The sequence below is a fragment of the Cyprinus carpio genome, chromosome B5 (assembly GCF_018340385.1).
Source record: "Cyprinus carpio isolate SPL01 chromosome B5, ASM1834038v1, whole genome shotgun sequence".
Taxonomy (NCBI): Eukaryota; Metazoa; Chordata; class Actinopteri; order Cypriniformes; family Cyprinidae; genus Cyprinus; species Cyprinus carpio.
This window is the reverse complement of record NC_056601.1, coordinates 18,871,621-18,890,579: the sequence shown is the minus strand read 5'-3', so window position 1 is coordinate 18,890,579 and position 18,959 is coordinate 18,871,621. Positions and strand designations below refer to the sequence as shown.

Genomic DNA, 18,959 nt, shown 5'->3' with positions numbered 1-18,959 from the left:
ATATATATATATATAATGATTTGACTACAAGAACATACTTCCGTTTAAGAACTAGATGAGCTGCTCAAGAGAGGGATGAGCACCTTCCTCTTTGTTAGACATCAGGAAGTGATGCACATACACACACACACACACACGTACGTATGTTTTGAAAGTTGGATTTCCCCACATCAGCCAGTGTAGCGAAGAATTAATGTATTGCTTAATAATGGGATACATGTCAACATCTGATCCGTCTGTGGTATGTGCGCTCAGTGTTTACACTCTACCTGATATTGCCTTATTGTTCGTGGTGAATTCTGACCGGTTTTTAATTTCTTGTCTGTTTGTTTACATTTAGAAATTCGAACAGATGAGTATCTGCATTCGAAAATAAAAATCGGGAATGAATGGCCTTTCTACTTAGTTTAAATTCATCATATAGCCTAAAGTATAACACATAACACATATTCGGTGGTTGACAAAAACTGTAAGAAGTGAAACTATCGAGTGTCTTGAAGGTAGTTCACCAGAACTGATAATGCTTCCTTCATTTATGTGTCTTCTTGTCGTTTCAAAACTGTTTGACTTTCTGTGGAATATAAAATAACATATTAGGAAGAATGACATTCTCAGTCTTCCATTGCAAATTTTCCATACAGTGACAGAAAATATTCATGACTTGTGCTGTCATTCTGTCGTCTCATTAATTTGAATTCCACGTAAAACATAAAGTCATTCAGGTTTGGAACAACATGAAGGTGAGTAAATCATGACAGAATTTAGTTTTTGAGTGGCTTTTACATTTAAGGAGCTATTTTCATTTACCTGACCCTTTAAATACTTAAGCTGGAGCAAACGTTTTTTTTTTTTTTTTTTTTTTTTTTTTTTTTTTTTTTGAGGGGGACTGTCATACAATTTTACCTTGTGTGTATTTGAACATTTTGAATATAAATTTTTAAGGCTAAATATTAGTTAATCACAATCAGGGTTTCTGAAAAAAAAAATGCAGTTAATTTCATAGTCGTTGTGGCATTAATTAAATTTTTAAAAAGTGGCATGTTTATTATTATTATTTATTTTTTACCTCTTTTTTAATGTGACACATTTTGCAGGTGCTTTACTGAACATTTAAATCTGAGCTCAATCAGTCACAGCTGTGTACCAGCCGTTTTCCTCAGTCATGTCGGATTTGAATGACAACTCTTTGAACATAAATTTCTTGAAAGAATCTGTGTTGAAGAGGCTCTGTGAGTCTCTTGACAAGGCCAACAATAAGGGATGGCGAAAACTGGGGGAGATTGTGAAAAGTGACAAGCGATTCAAAGTGAGGTAATAACTTTTTCTCTCTTCCTTTTAATGTAATATATACTAATAAACTCAGTCTTTTACATTCTGTCTCCTTCCACTCATGCACAGTCTGGATGATATGGACATGTGTTCTCTGAAGGCCTTGGAGGTGGATGGAAGTCCTTCCCGCAGTCTGCTCAAACTCATTGGAGATCAAGGATGTTTGGTGGGTGAACTGGTGGAGTTTCTACAGATCATGGGTCATACGGATGCCCTGCAGTGTCTGAAACCTCCAGGTACAACAGCCTCAGTGTAAACATGGTACAGAAAGCATGTATGTTTCAACAGTGCATCACATTATCTAATGTTGATTTTGTATATGCTCTGTACTAAATATTTATTCACAAACGTGAAAGCAAAATTGAAACATGACTGTGACACAGGCTTGAAGAAGTGATATTTCTCTTAGGCCTAATGCAAAATGTGCAAATTTTTTCCTGTACCAGTTGTCATAGAAAATATGAATTCTGTGTAATGGATTTAAAAATGCTAAAATGTGTTAATATGAAAATATGTGCGGTTATCAATATTAACATATTAATGTGCACAGCTCACAAAAAAATCACTTTAAAACCAGCCAGGTTTCTGCTAGTCAGAGTGGCGAGTTTGTGTGACCAGTTTGTACTTTTTGCGAATTCTGCATGTAAATGTTTTACACAAAATTCCTGATTGCTGATTTTTTGCCTGCTAGTAGAACAACAGTAAATACTGTATTACTGCACCTTTACTTACTTAAACTCTTTTTTTTGTAACTGAAAGCATTACTGTCACACGCAACTTTCAAATGACGTGCATTCAAATTCTGCTGAAATTTCTGGCATAGATTATGTGCAGATATATAGTCTTAAGTGATTTATTTGCATTCATAGGTCAGTTTCAGTTACTGTTTTCCGAATTGATCTCACAGGAATTCAAATCCTCGTCCAGCCGCAGTCGGTGGCTGTCATTGCTGGACACAACCTTCGTCTCAGCTGTTATGCTGTTGGTGCTTCACATGTGCAATTCAAATGGTTTAAGAAAACGGAAGAGGTGTGTAGATGTATAATATTGCAAGCAAGCAACATAATTAACTGTCAGACATTCACATGAATTACATAACTAAGGCAACCCTTCAGGTACATAACAGCTCCTCCCCAGACCTGGTGTTCAGTCCAGTCCGGCTCAAAGATGCAGGGTTTTACATCTGTCGGGTGAACTGTGGAAACGCGTATGAGTTCAGTCACTGGGCCCAAGTAGATGTCCTCGATGTTCCACCAAGATATGGTAAGTCATTTCTGATCAGCAAAGACAAGTAAGAAATTTGGTTGAATTGTCTTGATAGACATGATATGCCACTGATATCAAACTTGATGCTTTTTGTTCAGGATTAGTGTCTCTGGCTTCAGAGGGCAGGCCAAGGGTGCTGATCCAGCCTCAACCCCAAAGGCTGCTGGTGGGAGATTTACTCTATCTGGAGTGTGGAGCTATTGGAAGACCTCTACCACAATATCAATGGTACAGAAACGGAGTGCCGATCAAAAAAGCCACTAAGAGGAAGTACACTGTAAGAGGACCAACAGATGACACATTTTGGATAAATTCACTATTGTTCACTTAGTTAGATAACATTTAATTTCTGAGACAGCTTGGATGAAGAAACACTGGAAAAGAAACAACTCAGAATATGCTAGCAAGTTTCACAAATAATTACAAAGAACTGACAAGTAATACATTGAATTAAACATGAAATTATGAAGTGGAAAGACTGAAATTATAGTTTCTTGTAAAATGTACTCCAATATCTTTGTATTATTTTCAACTGTCAGAAAATCTACATATTTAACAATGTAGTGAGAGTGATTGAATTATTATATTTTTTGTTTAAATTAGGTCAAGAATTTGTTGCCAGAGCACCAGGGAAGATTTCGCTGTGAGATCTTCTGCAGTAATGAACGAACATGGAGCAATGAAGTGGATGTTGTTGTTATAGGTATGCATCATGTCTTTTGTTTTATATGTATTCTTTGGTTAGATGTTTTCTGATCAAATCTGAACAGTAGTGACTTAAAGGCACAGTTCACCCAAAAATGTAAATTCTGTTTTTTTTTTTTAAAAAAACCCTGATTTACCCACCCTCAAGTTAGTTGCTGGTCCCCATAGTTTTTTCTTTTCTCCATATTTTGGAAATCAGGACCAGCAACTTTTTGGTCAAAATCTTCTTTTGCGTACAGTAGAAGAAAGAAACTCATACAGGTTTGGAACAACTTGAGGGAGAGTAAACGATGAAAGAATTTTCATTTTTGGGTGAATTTTCAATTTAAGGCTGGAATACATTACACGACTTTGAAGATTTTAAAACACTATGTGTCATACACTTGCTGACTTTGCAAATGGTTACAGAGAAAAACTGGTCATCCTTCACTAATCAACTTTGCATCACACACTACCAGACATTCAGGTTGTTCGGAAATGCAGAAACATGTTCCTCATTGCTAGAAGACGCATGTCAAATGAAAACAATATGTGCTATAAAAGTTGGCTTAAAATATCAAATGTCTAATATCTTTGTTGTATGAAATCATATTTGTATAGAGCCCAGTATACAGTATGCATACTGGCTGCTACTTTTGGAAACTAGTGCTGACTGCATTCAGACTGCAAATCTGTGCAAAAGTTGGTTAGTGTATTCTAGCCTTTAGTTTTTACAGTATAAATCTAACATACATAACTGCAGGACAATATAGTTCAGATGCCTAGAAATGGTCTTTGCAATGTCAAATATTTCCTATCCAACTACAATGATCTGTAAGGCGATGTAATTCTTTCTAGTGGACTTGCCGATAACATATAGTGTTATTGGTCAGTTTACCAAAGAAAGTGTGAGCTTGATGTAACTAAAAAGTAAAATTCTTTTTTATCTGTATTTACTCATTTTGTGGTCCAACCCTTTATTCTTCCTCAAGAAAATCCTTGCCATTCTGAAATGAAAGAGCCAAGAATATCTCATGAAATTTCAGGAGCAATGGAGTGCTCTGAAGGTATTATCTCAGATGTAGTGGCACTCTTCTAACATCTACAGACTTTTGACCTTTGTGGACCCCTTTGGGGAATCTGAATCTACTTCATGTCGTACTAAATAATCATACTTTCACACCGCTTAATGCATGCTGTAAAAACTAATGAATGTTCCAGGTTTAAAACAAGTATATGTGGGATGCATTTGATTACCACAAATAATGTGAATTCATTTAGGTCAACATGATTTTCTGTGATAACTGACAGCATGCCGCAGCTGAGCTTGTTTTGAGTCCGGAGCACCTTTAAACATTTTTCAGCTACTCTCTTCTCTTGCCTGCTTCACTGATTGAGGTGGAGGAAGACTCTTTGATAGATCTGATCTGCATGACTGTTGCAAAAATGAGAACATTTCCATTCCAGTTGTAAAGTATGCAGTTTGAGAACAAAATGTGGTGGTAGGGGTTCACTGTGGCAGGATGGGGTTAGTTATCATACCTCAAAAATAGGTTTTTGGTCTTGAAAAATGGTTTCCGTTTGTGATCTATTAGCATTCTTTTCTCTTCATTACTGTCATAATCATGTTCCTCTAAAAACTTAATATATTTCTCTTTTATAGATGATTTTTTGACTATTTATAGGGGTAAGTTGTGTTCCCATCACATTTAGTCTTGAACACTTCTGACTTTTATTGAGACAGTGAATGATTATGACTTTTTTTCCCATCAGATTACAGTCTTGAGAAACCTTATGGTGAGTAGACCAAATAATTATTATGAATTAACGTAACCTGAATACAAACGAGAGTCTAATTTTTCACACTGAATGTTTTTCTTCCTTTAGCTACAGACAAAGTGGCTCTTCTGATTGGTAACCTCACATATCGAAACCACCCACAGCTGAAAGCACCCATGGTTGACGTGTACGACCTCACCAATCTGCTGCGGCAACTCAACTTTAAAGTGGTGTCTCTGCTGGATCTAACAGAGTCAGAGATGAGGAACGCTGTGGAGGAGTTCTTGTCCCTGCTTCATAAGGGAGTGTATGGTACTGTGACTTCTATTTAGGTTATGCTGCTGTAGTCTCCTATAAACATTGTAAGTGCCTTGAAAGAGTAAACAAACATGATTTTATATAAAGTATATAAATGTTTGAGTCATCTTACAATATGTTAAATCTTTAGTTCTCCAAACTTTCAGTGAACAATTTTTTTTTTTTTTTTTAATTCAAGAACCCTTTTCCACTTTAAAGATCATTTTGTGTGATGGAAAGGTTCCATGGAGGTTCTTCATCTTTATTTTTAAGAGCGTACCAGGTTAAACATTGACTTGAGATGTGATTAGAAAAGTATTAGTTATTTTCTCACCATTTACTCACCCTTGTGTCATTCCAAACCTGTTTAAGTTGGTGTCTTCTATTGAGCACAAAAGGAGATCATGCTTCTCATTTCCATATAACAGAAGTATACAGTGACCAGGGATATTCACCTATACACCTTATTATCTGATTTTAGATCATCCTTATTATTGTGTAGATTTTTCGAATGCAGATGAGCATTGTGTACATAAAAATTTGTTCAGCTTTTCGTATTGGTCTGGGCAAAGATAGCGGACGAGCTAAAATGAAAATGCTTAATATTTATTTAAATATTTAATATTTATTTTGAATAATTTTGGTTACAATTGGTTTCTGTTCTTTATAGTTGTGTTCTTTTGCACTTTAATCAGTTTGAAACATTTGTTTACTCTATACATATTTATTATGCAATGTTTTATTTAAACGTTTTTAAATGTTTAGGTTCAAGTTCTTTTTTTTAACTTATTGAACTTGTTTTTAATAGAAAAACACTGAAGTTTGTTTATCTTTTCAGCCTGTTTTTGTAATTTAATGTAATACCGTATACTGTGATAAATGTTTCAGCACTCATTGTGATACGTAAATTTGATACCGTCGCATGCCCGATATGTACACAGGTTCAAATTGACATCTTCAGCCAAGAGAAAGCTTTTGGTTTTGGTAAATGTTTGGTTAATGCTTCATGCAAAGCTATCATATGACTTATGTAATATAGTAAATGTGTCAAACTGAGCTTCTTTTATGGTACTTTTTGGTTCTTTTTGGAGGTTGAAAGTGTGATTCACTATCCACTTTCATTGTGTGGAAAATAACAGACAATAACACTCTGTAAATTATTTATTGCTCACCAGAAGAAAGTCATACAGGTTTGGAATTAAATGAGAGTAAGTAAATGTTGTAAGAATTTAATTTTTTTTTTAATTGAAATGACTCTTTGACAATTGCTCCTCCCTTTAGGATTGTTGTATTATGCTGGACATGGTTATGAGAACTTTGGGAACAGCTTCATGGTGCCTGTTGATGCCCCAAATCCATACCGTTCAGGCAACTGTCTCTGTGTTCAGAGCATTCTGAAACTGATGCAGGAGAAGGAGACTGGACTCAATGTCTTCCTCCTCGACATGTGCAGGACAAGGTGTGCATTTTGTGGTTTTATATCATATTTGCATTGGTAATTCATACATTGGTCATCATCATTTATTTAACATAATTTATTGCTTCAGAAATTTACATGACGATGCCACACCAAATGTTGTGCTCAAAGTTACAGCCAATATTGTGTTTGGATATGCCACGTGAGTTACTGCGTGTCTTTCTTTTTCATCCAGAAATAACATGCTGAAGTACATTTTGTTTACTATCTGACCAGTTATGTTGAGATGTATTATGTTTGTGAAGTGCCAAGATGCTGAGGCTTTTGAACTGAGTTCAAGTGGATTCACCAATGGAGTCTTTGTTAAATTCCTGAAGGAGCGCCTCCTAGAGGATGAGAAGATAACTGTTTTGCTAGACAGAGTGGCTGAAGGTGAGGGAACCTTGAGCATGTTAAAGTTAAATGAAGCGTTACGGCATTTATAAGTTAAATGCAGGTCCATTAAGCTCAAACAAATGATTAACTGATTTGAAACGTGTACTACTATCAGTACTTACTTATTTTGCACTTTGATTACTACTTCAAAGATTAATTTTAAATATTAAAATAAATAAAATTATATTTCATCTACTCATGTTTGGTTTCATGTCTTGTCAATTAAACTACAGTTCTGATTGTTTGTAGATATGGGTCAGTTTGACCCCACAAAGGGTAAGCAGGCTTTAGAGATCCGCAGCAGCCTGTCAGAGAGACGGTCCCTCACCGATCCCATCCGCCCCGGCGACTGCTCAGATGCCGCCGAGGCACACAACCTGCTCTGGTCTAAAGCACATGGTAATGTCAGCTACTCCAAAATATTCTGCAGCTCATTTGAATAACCATATACAATAGGTTCACTTATTTATTTATTTTTTGGTCAAAATGAAATGTATACAAAAAAGTTTTGTTATTAAAAATAAAAATTTTCGTGATTACTAGTAATGAAAATATTATATTTATATAGTATTATTTCATAATGTATCTAATTTGATATATTATTAAAACATTATTAAATTAAGTAGCAATTGTATTTATAACAACCATATATATATATATATATATATATAGTTATTTCTTCCTCACCATATTTTCATCAACAGTGTTTTAAATGAAATCATTGAATTATTATCATGAAGCATATTTTTCCTAATTTCCATCATTGTTGACAATACCAAAAAAAAAAAAAAAAAAAAACCTTGATCAGAAAAATATTTTCATTTCATCTCATTTGGTCATGACATGAGATGATTCCTATCATCTCATCTGATGATATTAACAGATGATAGTTTTTGATGAGTGAAATACTTTAGTACTGTAAATGTAGTTTTTCTCAGCATTTGTCAAACTTTTGCATTTGTGTTTCAACCCAGAACTGCCGGAGAGTAAAATTCTGGACTTTGAATGTGGAGTTCAGATAAAAATGGACTTTGCTGCTGAGTTTTCCAATGTGCTGGTCATCTACACCAGCATTGTGAAAAAGTCAGAAGAGATGCTGTCTTGTCAGGCACACATAACTAACCTCCCTTTGGTTAGTGGTCTTTGTTTTTATTTTGGAGAAAGAAACTGCAATTATTCTTAATCACTATACCATTAAAAAATGCAGGGTCCAATAAAAAAAAAATCTATTAATTCTGCAATGGCACATTAAATAGATCAAAAGCAATAATATTTGTTACATAAAATTTCTATTTAAAAATACTGTTCCATTGAACTCTCTATTCATCAAAGAATGTATCACATTTTCCACAAAAATATAACAATGTTGAAAACAGCACAACTAATTATAATAAAAAATGTTTTGTGATCAGCAAATACGCATATATATATATGAGTGATTTCTGAAGACTGAAGTAATGACTGCTGAAAATTTAGCTTTGCCATCACAGAAAAATGCATTAAAATAAAATAAAAATAGTAAACTTTTATTAAAAAAAAAAAAGTTATTGTCAATTGTAATAATATTTTATAATATAACAGTTTTTACTGTATATTGTGAGCAAATAAATGCAGCCTTGGTGACCATAAGAGACTTCTTTCAAAAATATTTAAAAATCCTAACTTTTGAACGGTAGTGTATATTTGCAGAAGTCAATGTAAAATACTAATCAGTTTAATTATTTAGCTACACAGAATAAACTAATCTGTTTTTTTTTTGTTTTTGTTTTTTTTAAAGAATTGGACTAATAGCATTCTTGTCAATATTCCATAATGCCTATATTATCTATATATAAAACATGAAATGTGTTTCCTAACATATGTTTGCTATAAATAATGTTTTTCCTATTACCTGACTTTGAAGGATCTGGATGTGGACCCTAAGCTGATGAATAAAGAAACTCTGGAGGAAACAGGAAGCTTCCTACTTTCAGGGAGTCTTCCTCAGCACTGCCTCTACACCAGACTCAGCTCACTGCAGAAACTCAAGGTACAGCTCAAGACTGACTGACAATATGTCTTTAGCTAGATCTAGATCTGATGTACAATACATATATAATTCAAAACTACCCTGATACCTATTTTTCCTTCTATTCCTTTCTTCCTGATTTACAGGAGGAACTAGCTTTCACTGTCTGCCTACAAGTCCTGTTTAACTCCCTAGACGACCTGGTCCAGTGGAACATGGACGTTAACATCGGCAAGCCCCTCACTGCCAGACTGGATCTCAACCGTCCCACCAGGAAGAACAGCTGTCAGCTGACGTGTCCCATGCCACACAGCCCCTCGACCAGCCCCAGCCACAGTCCCGCGTCTGACCGCCGCTTCCACAGCCAGGGCCCCTGCTTCCCCCAGCAGCACACCAACCCCTACCTCAACGTCTGTGAGCCCCTCCACGGAGCTGTAGGGGGTTATGGGGACTTTCGAATGTACGTTGACCATACATATCAATATGAGAATATGCCATGCTCACCCTTCCTGAACCCACCAAGTATTCCCATTGAGACCACTGATGACATTGACGACATGCAGAATGAGTTCATGAATAGTTTGCAACTCTATAACCATCCCTGAGGGAGTACACACTGGTAAACCAATGATTAAAGAGATACTCCACATAAAAATGAAAATTCTCTCGTCATTTAGCCATCCTAGATGTATATGACTGACTTTCAATCAATGAACACGGATGATTTAGAAAAATCCATCTCTGTGAGTCAATATGATAGAAGTGTGTGGGATCACCAAAGTTAGCATTTCAAAAATTCAAAACCGCACAAAATGAACTTGATGGCAATCCACGTGACCCCAGTTATGGAAGCAATGGTTTGTAGTTAAAAAAGTTAGTAAATATTAGTGTTTTTCTCATATACTTGTGTTGATTCAACAACTGGGGTCGTATGGATTACTGCTGTGTTTGCTTTTTAAAGCATCGGCTTTGTCAAAAAGTCTTAAAAGTTGTCAAAAAAGTCATATAGATCCAGGACGGCATTAGAATGAATAAATGATGAGAAAAAGTAAAGTCCTTTAAAGACTGTGGTGTTAGTATATTAAAGGTAAAGGGTGTCATTTTTCAAAGATTTTATTTTTTTGGCATTTTTGCCTTTATTTTGATTGGACAGATCAGAGCTGATGGGTAGTGGGATTGGGAAAGGTCCTCGAGTCTGGATTTGAAGTTGGGACACTGTAGTGCAACAGCGTTATATGATGGTGTTCGGCTATCAGCGCCAACATAATATTTCCATGTTAATTTGTTGTCTATCGATTAACGACCACTCTATAAATCAACTAAAATGAATTCTTTCATACATCGATCACATTCTTTAGCATTTGCATTTGGTGGTGATTGTAATGCAAAAATGTATGATCTCAAGTGATTGTCTCATCTCTATCAGTTTTCAGTCTTTACTTTCATGTGACTAACTTATTACGGCACCTTCAAAATATTTTAGCATAAAGAAAATACTGTAGCAATGTTACTGTAAGTATATAGTAATTTAAAATTATAATTTATGTAAAAAATCCTGTCACCTTATTACATCTCAAAACATATTTAGAAAAATAGTCTTTATTTTTAAACAAAAAAGTGCATGAATCAAATGTCATGGTTATCTTTTAGCATGTAGATATTGGTCATAACTCTGACTTTGTAATTTAAGGTTACTCAATGAGAAGGTCAGTCAAAATTTCATAAAAAAAATATAAAAAAGAAACCAAATAAAAACAAGTAGTTGATTAAAAAGAATAACAAGAAACCAAATAAAAGAACTCAGAATAAATGTCTGAGCAATGACATTCATCTCTTGTGATCAATATTTCTCAGAAATGGAAACTTAATAGTTTTACTGCATAAGCAAATTCGTGTCATCGAGATGTTAGGCAACTAGATCACTTTGACTTCCTCTACACATTACATAAGAGTGCACTTCTCCTCAGCCTTGGATTTCATCTCCACAAATGTGGCCTGAGGCTTTTCTTTGAGCTGCCCCACATCCATGTTCTGAAGGTTCTGCATCTGACCCATGATGGACTCCTTTTCCTCTTCCTGTGGCGCCTCTCCATCCACCATCTTGATCAGTTCTTCTGGTACTGTAAGTCAATGTCATCTCCGGCCTGCTGGATCATAATCTCATCCTGTTCACTCTGAGAACAACAAACAACATGTCAATCAAACCAGAGAAATCGAATAGCACTTCTTTGCTCATATACTGTATTTAAGAATTACATACCCAGAAACCATAGTTTGCAGACATGCCTCAAGCATAACTTTTATAAATAAAACAGAGCATGAGCTGATTTTACATATTTAAACTACTTAGTCACATTGTCTCTCAAGATACTGATTTGACACTTACTTGTTTTCATTTTAAAATGATTAAAGTGTTGATTAGGGCATGCATTTTTTTTTATTATTATTATTATTTTTTGTTTACTTTGTACAGATACTGGCCATACCTGTGAGACTTCTTTACTTACAGTAGTTTAGCAAGCCAGTTTGATTAGGAACAATTAAAGTAATAAAATAAAAAATAATACATTAAATGAAATAACAATAAGAAAGCATTCTTTGAAATAAAGGAAATGTAAATAGGTTGAATATAAAAAAAATACCTGAACGTTTTATGATTTAAGTTAATTTTCTCATTATTAATTCTATGTATTTTATGTAGATATAATTAATAGTTTCTTTAAAGAGAATTTTATGTCATCAGAGAATAGAATAATTCATCATTTTCAACTTAATGAAGGCCTTGTGTAAGTTTATTTATTAATAAGTTCAGTTGTCTCTGTGATTATTATTATTAATGATGATAAACTCATTATAAAATCAACATTTATTTCAGAAAAAAAAATCTGATCTAACACTTCATATCCCGAATGTATGGTTAGAGCTTTGCAAAATGTTATTTTAATGTTAGTTTATTTATTTCTATACTAACCTTAAGTGTGGGGGGTCACGTGATGACGCCGAGCAAGATGGCTGATTAGGTTGAGGGCTGCGGCGCCACGAGATAACATTTTGTGTGAATATATAGGCATCCGCAGTTTATTGCATTGTTTTTTTCCCCCGCAAGTTGCCTTAATAAGCGTCAACCACTTTCGATATGCCAAATCCCCGGAAAAACGAAAATGCGTCTCAACATCAGCAAAGTGCTAGGGCTACCGCTAGCTCAAAAGCTGCCTACGCCTCTCCTGTATCCCCAGCACGTGAAGATGCGGATGAGTCCATCTCGACTGCTAAAATTCACGAGCTTCTTCAAAAACTATCAGATGAGCAAGCTAAACACTTTGCAGATATTCGCAAGGACGTCACAGAAACGAGAAGAGCAGTTGAGGCGATGGAGGGTAAGCTGGCCGACATGCTAACCAGGATAAATAGCGCGGAGGTGCGTCTCGATATGTTAGAGGAGGCGGAGAAGCAGCGCAGCGTCGCCCCCCCGGCTTCTGCTTTGGAGGTTGAAAAATTGAACGCCAAACTAACTGAATACGAGGATCGGGACAGGCGAGTTAATCTACGCATTTATGGGTTTCCGGAACGTGTGGAGGATAAAGATGCTGTATCGTTTTTGAAGGCCACTCTCCCCGAAGTCCTTCATGCTGAATTTCAAGGGGGCTTAGATCTGGAGCGTGCTCACCGGTCGTTTCTACCTGCCAAGCCCGGTGCCCCTCCAAGGCCATTTATCGTGCGGTTCTTGAGGTTTCAACAGAAGGAACGGGTGAGACAACTCGCTAGAGAAATCGGGGATGTCCGTTGGCAGAACAACAAGATAAGCTTCTATCAAGATTTCTCGAAGGCCACGCAGGAGCGAAGACATTCCTTCCTGGAGTGTAAACGCCTGCTTCACTCAGCCAAAATCCCGTTTGGCATCGGCTATCCTGCAGTGCTTTCATTTACAACGCCGGGTGGAGTTAAGCATCGTTTTGAAGATCATAAGAAGGCCTTGATATGCATCAAAACACCTCTAAAATGTTAAACAGAACAATCATTCTTATCCCCGGCCATTAACGTTAGCGGTGATATTCCTCCCCGTTCTTTATTTTTTATTTTATTTTTATTTGTTACATATAGGCCTACATATATTTTTTTATTCTTTTGAAACCTTAAGACTGATTCGGGCAAGATTATATACATTATATGTCCGTTTTTCCTGTTTTTCCTCTGATGTTCATTTAAACTAGCATTCCGAATTTTATAAAGCTGGAGTTTTTATTTTATTTTATTATTTTTTATTATTAATATTAACTATTTTTGATGTTTGTCCCGCATCACTATCTATAATATACTTCACTGCATGTCTCCCACTTTATTCATTTATTGCCTTTAATATTATTTTTGCAGTGGTATTCTTTATCACAATTTGTAGACTGGGCATATTGGTAACAGTATTTTTTTTTTTTTTTTTTTTTTTTTTTTTTTTTTTTTCTCTCTCTCCTTCTTTGTCTGCCCGAGTTATAAGTCATGTGTGCAGGTTATGTTGGGTAGGGGGTCTGTGGATTTCGTGTCTGTTAACGATATAGCACCGCTGTTAGATGGCGGATGTCTTTAATGTGTTCACACTACTGCTGTTCAGTTGTTTGCTGATGGGTGGCGCTGCTGCCGCACTTGAGTGGTCAGAAAGTTCTCTGAGTTAGTTATCCAGTTGTGGATTTTCAGGAAGGTTCGACAGTTTCAGCTTCCTCACCTTCCTCTTCGGTTTTTTTTTTTTTTTTTTTTTTTTTTTTTTTTTTTTTTTTTGGGTGTTTCTCTTTTATGGATCCGGTTCTCTCTCGTGCTGTTGTTGGGACAACTCTTTCTTTTTTTTTTCCTCTTTCTTTGTTTTTCACAAAGCCTTCTAGCATATGACAGCTCTTAACCTTATTTCAGTCAACGCCAGGGGTCTGAACGTTCCGCACAAAAGAACCACTGTACTAGAATTTTTTCGTAAGAAAAATATAGACTTTGCTATGATTCAGGAATCACATTTATTGGGCAAAGATGTGGGTCGATTAGCCAATAAGTTTTATCATTCTATTTCAACTTCATCTGCAGCAACAAAATCTAAAGGGGTAATGGTATTGCGTAAACGTAAACTAAAATTTGATATGATTGACTCTTGGGCAGATGATGCAGGTCGGATAGCTATAGCAAAGATCTGTATGGATGGGAAAAACATTGCACTTATTTCTGCTTATGCCCCTAATGTATTTGATCGTACCTTTTTCCATCTATTAACTAAATCCTTGCTTGATCTTACAGGATTTCACTTAGTTCTTGGGGCTGATTTCAATGCGGTGTGGGACAGCAGCATGGACAGAACAGGCGGCAGCGAGACTAAAGACCAACATCTTGCATCTGAGGCGTTGCGCCACTGGGCATCCGAAACGGGCATGGTCGATATCTGGCGTTTGTTAAACCCTTCTTTAAAAGACTATTCTTTTTACTCAGGGAGACATAAATCCTTTTCGAGACTAGATTTTATCTTTGCCTCAAAAGATTTATTTCAAAATATTCAAAATGCGCATTACATTCCGGTGACCTGGTCTGATCACAAACCCATATGTTGTTCAGTCAAGGTTCGCCCATTTTCCACTAAAGCCCCCAGATGGCGTCTTAATACTTCTTTACTGCGAGATGAGTCTTTCAAAGCTCAGTTTGAAACAAATTTTAGTGAATTTTTGGACTTTAATGTTGGCTCTGTTCTCGATCCAAGGATTCTTTGGGAGGCCGTAAAAGGCTTTATAAGGAGTAATACCACTTTATATGCCTCAACACAAAACAAAGCTCATGCAGCTAAATTGGAAGCTTTAGAATTAAAATATACGTCCCTTGATGCTTCCCTGCAACATAATTTTAATGATTACACAGCCCTACAAAAGGAATTGATCAAAAAAGAGATTAACTCTCTTCTGAGGCGTCGTTCAGAATTCCTCATGCACAAAACCAGACAAACTTATTATTTTAACTCCTCAAAACCCAGTCGCTTACTGGCAATGAAACTTCGGACGGATGAGCACTTTGCTGATATCTTTTGCATTAAAGACAAAAATAACACTATACAATGTGACCCAAAGAAAGTAAATGCTGTTTTCGCCTCCTTCTATCAGGAGTTATATAATTCGGAAAATAATTTTGATAAAGATGTCTGCAATAATTTCCTGAAAGATGTTAAACTATCTCATCTCAGTAATGATGACGCCATAAAATTAGATCAACCAATCACATTACAGGAGTGCGAGACAGCTGCTAGGGACATGCGTAAAGGTAGATCACCAGGTCCAGACGGAATACCACCCGAATTTTATCTTACTTTTTGGCCCCAGATTGGCCCGCTTTTACTGGAGATGATTTTATATTCTGTTAGAGAGGGATCATTTTTCTAGGGATGTTAATTCTGCATTAATTTCACTGCTTCTTAAAAAAGGAAAGGATCCAGCTGATTGCGCCAGCTACAGGCCTCTTTCGCTTTTAAATGCAGATTTAAAGATTTACGCAAAATTACTGGCCCGTCGGCTTCAAGGCCATATGACAGAACTGGTACATAGTGATCAAACTGGGTTTATAAAGTCTAGACTTGCTACAGATAATGTTAGAAGACTATTACACATTATACATGATGCTCAAGATTTAAATTCCCCTGCTGCTGTCCTTTCACTAGATGCAATGAAGGCCTTTGACCGCCTGGAGTGGCCATTTCTGTGGGCAGTGCTAAAGGTTATGGGGGTTGGTTTGCCGTTTATTAATATGATTAAGGTCCTGTATAAAAACCCAACAGCTGTAGTACTTACGGGCAAAATTAGCTCCTCCCCATTTGCTGTCTTGAGAGGATCAAGACAAGGATGTCCTCTTAGCCCTCTGTTATTCGCCCTTTCTCTTGAGCCACTGGCACAAGCTATCCGTGGTTCTCCCACAATCTCTCCAATTTCCATTAGAGGTACACACCACCATGTTTCACTTTATGCTGATGATAATTTTATTGTATATAAATAACACAGTGCAATGTATCCCACATATTTTGTCTACCTTCAATCTTTATGGCAAGCTTTCTGGCTTCAAAATTAACTGGCAGAAATCAGCTTTACTACCTTTAAATCAGGCAATGTGCAATACTCCCATCCCTGCATCTATTCCAGTTACTAATAACTTCACTTATCTGGGGATAGATATCTATTCCTCCATACAGACAATTATTAAAAACAATTTTTCTAAAACACTTAACAAAGTGGTGGCGGATCTGGACAGGTGGTCTAACCTTCCAAATTCGCTCCGTGGCAGGGTAGCCATAATTAAAATGAATATTCTGCCCAGAATCAATTTTGTCAGCTCAATGCTCCCCCTTCCCCCCCCACCCCCTAAATATTGGGGCAAATTGCACTCAGCAATAAGTAAATTTCTGTGGCATGGCAAACGACCTCGTATTAAGCTCACCACCATGCAGCGAGAAAGGCAGGCTGGTGGCCTGTCTCTCCCAAATTTTAAGTTCTATGAGTGGGCCTTCACACTTAGACCTCTTCTATCCTGGTTTCACCCTGATGCTCAAGTCTCTTGGCGAACTTTAGAGGAACGGATGATAGCTCCATATTCTTTTACTAATATTTTGTATGCAAAAATCTCCCCCCATCAATGCCGTTTTTGAAATTTGGTCCTATGATTTCATATTTACTTTTGGTATGGAGGAGGGTGGAGAAATTGGCTGGTTGTTTTTCTATTTGGGACCCACACTTTCCAATATTTAACAATGAGAGATTGTTGATTGGCGGTTGTACTATTCGATTTCCTGATTGGAAAAAATAAAAAAAAACATTTGTACACTTGGGGATATTTATGGGGAGGCGGGGTTACTTACTTTTCAAAATATTTGCATCAAGCATGGTATACCACGTACCTCCTTTTTCTTTTATTTGCAGTTGAGATTGACTCTAAAAAGCAACGGTGCCCCCTTACAAGCTCCGCTCACATCACATCCAATTCGAAAATTGTTTTACTCTGTCGGGAGCACTAGGGGTTTTGTATCAAGACTCTACTGGCTCTTGCTGCGATATGCTTATAGACCTCTGGCGTTGGACACAGTGTGGAGGAGAGATGTTCCAGATTTGTCACCCGCATTTGATTGGGATAAAGTGTGGATCAATATAGGTTTATCATCCAGAAACCCTGATCACCAGCAAATTCATTATAATTTTGTACATAGGGTTTATTTTGCCCCTAGGAAGCTTCATTTAATGAAGGTTATTGACGATCCTACTTGTACTTTCTGTTCTGCTAAAGTGATTGGCAGTTACTTTCACATGTTCTGGGAATGTTCCCCAGTGGCTGAATTTTGGAAGATGATTGCCTTTAACCTCTCTAAGTTGTTTAAGATTAGACTGCCTTGTACGCCTGCTACACTTATTTTGAATGATTTGTCAAAGTTGGGATTGACACTGGACAAGAGAAGGGCATTGTTGGCTGGACTTACAGCTGCTAAAAAAACTACTTGCCACACGCTGGAAACCTCCACACTCACTCTGCTTTCGAGCTTGGCTTTTAATGTATTTGGATATTGTTTACTTGGAGTTGTCAATAGCTAGAGTCCACGGTGCCAAAGAGTCAGCAATAGAGGCTTGGCACTCTTTGCTGACCACTCCCCGTGGGCTTTAGATTTAATCTGCGAGTGAGATATGGGGATCGGGATCCAAGGGGCGGGTGGGTTCCACATGGGATTTTATTTATTTTTTTTAATTTTATTTTTTTTTATTTTTATTATTTATCTTTTTGTTATTTTTTTTTTTTATTTTTATTTTTTTATGTTAATTATGCTTCATTATATATGCTTATGTATAGACATGTATGTAAATGGATGTATATATACATTTATATTCTATTTCTGTGAAGCATGTCTGTATGTTTTTCCCTAAAGGAAAAAATCAATAAAAATTTGATAAAAAAAAAAAAAAACCTTAAGTGTGCACTACATTAATTTAATTTGCATTACTGTGACTAGATTTTATATAACTATGGTTCACAACCAGGGGGCCAGGGCTAGGGCCACTAGGGGGCCTTAGCAAACTTCTAAAGGGGGCACAGAATTACTCACATTTAATTTAAAATTAGACAAAAGATGTAAAAGAAGCTAAACCAACTATAAAATCAAGATATTTTCTTATATGTATCCTAGAGGTAACCTAATAATAAATATGTGACTTCTAGACATGGAAAATTCATAATTCTATTTTCATTTTTATACATTTTCCCTATGGAGTTAAACTTCTCTCTTCATCCACATGAAACTGCTACTGAATCCCACAGTTTGAAAGCTCTACAGCAGTGCTGTTAAAGCTCACTTTAGGGAGTTTACTATATTATGCCTTAATCTCCTGCCACAATCTGCACTGCAGCCTTCACACACTTGATAGCTTGACCATCTCTGCAATCTCATGCTATTCATGCGCTGCTTAAACACAGTCAGTCAGGGACAGGAATAATTAAATTACTGAAAGAGATTTGTTTATCTGCTCCTGGGACTCTCACCTTTGGAAGTCGATATTTTTCTCTTAAACAAGTCCTCAAACAAGCCCTTTCTGCCTTTCGTGTGGCATATTCTGCATCTCTCTCCATCCTTTATTTCCAAAGAAGCAGGCAATGTACAGGAGATGAGAAAAGCACACAGAACAGAAGTAGAAAATGAACAGTAAAGTAAGCAGCAGTCCAGAACTGTTATAACAGTGTTCTCAGAAAACAGCACAGCATCATGGT

General features: G+C 36.4%; 1 protein-coding gene and 1 pseudogene across 1 annotated transcript; one reads left to right on the top strand and one right to left on the bottom strand.

Annotated features, from left to right (window-relative positions):
* The first annotated feature begins 103 nt into the window (after window positions 1-103).
* LOC109109900 (mucosa-associated lymphoid tissue lymphoma translocation protein 1-like) lies at window positions 104-11,041 on the top strand. The gene is given in 18 exon segments (XM_042724714.1): window positions 104-241; window positions 1,095-1,311; window positions 1,399-1,565; window positions 2,237-2,358; window positions 2,445-2,592; window positions 2,694-2,872; window positions 3,199-3,298; window positions 4,272-4,346; window positions 4,943-4,966; window positions 5,053-5,076; window positions 5,167-5,370; window positions 6,637-6,814; window positions 6,903-6,978; window positions 7,078-7,204; window positions 7,457-7,606; window positions 8,182-8,339; window positions 9,111-9,236; window positions 9,362-11,041. Coding segments are annotated over 17 exon segments (2,466 nt in total). The 5' UTR covers window positions 104-241; window positions 1,095-1,162; the 3' UTR covers window positions 9,821-11,041.
* A 102-nt stretch (window positions 11,042-11,143) lies between these two features.
* LOC109087865 overlaps window positions 11,144-18,959 on the bottom strand; it is a 10,670-nt pseudogene continuing 2,854 nt past the window's right edge.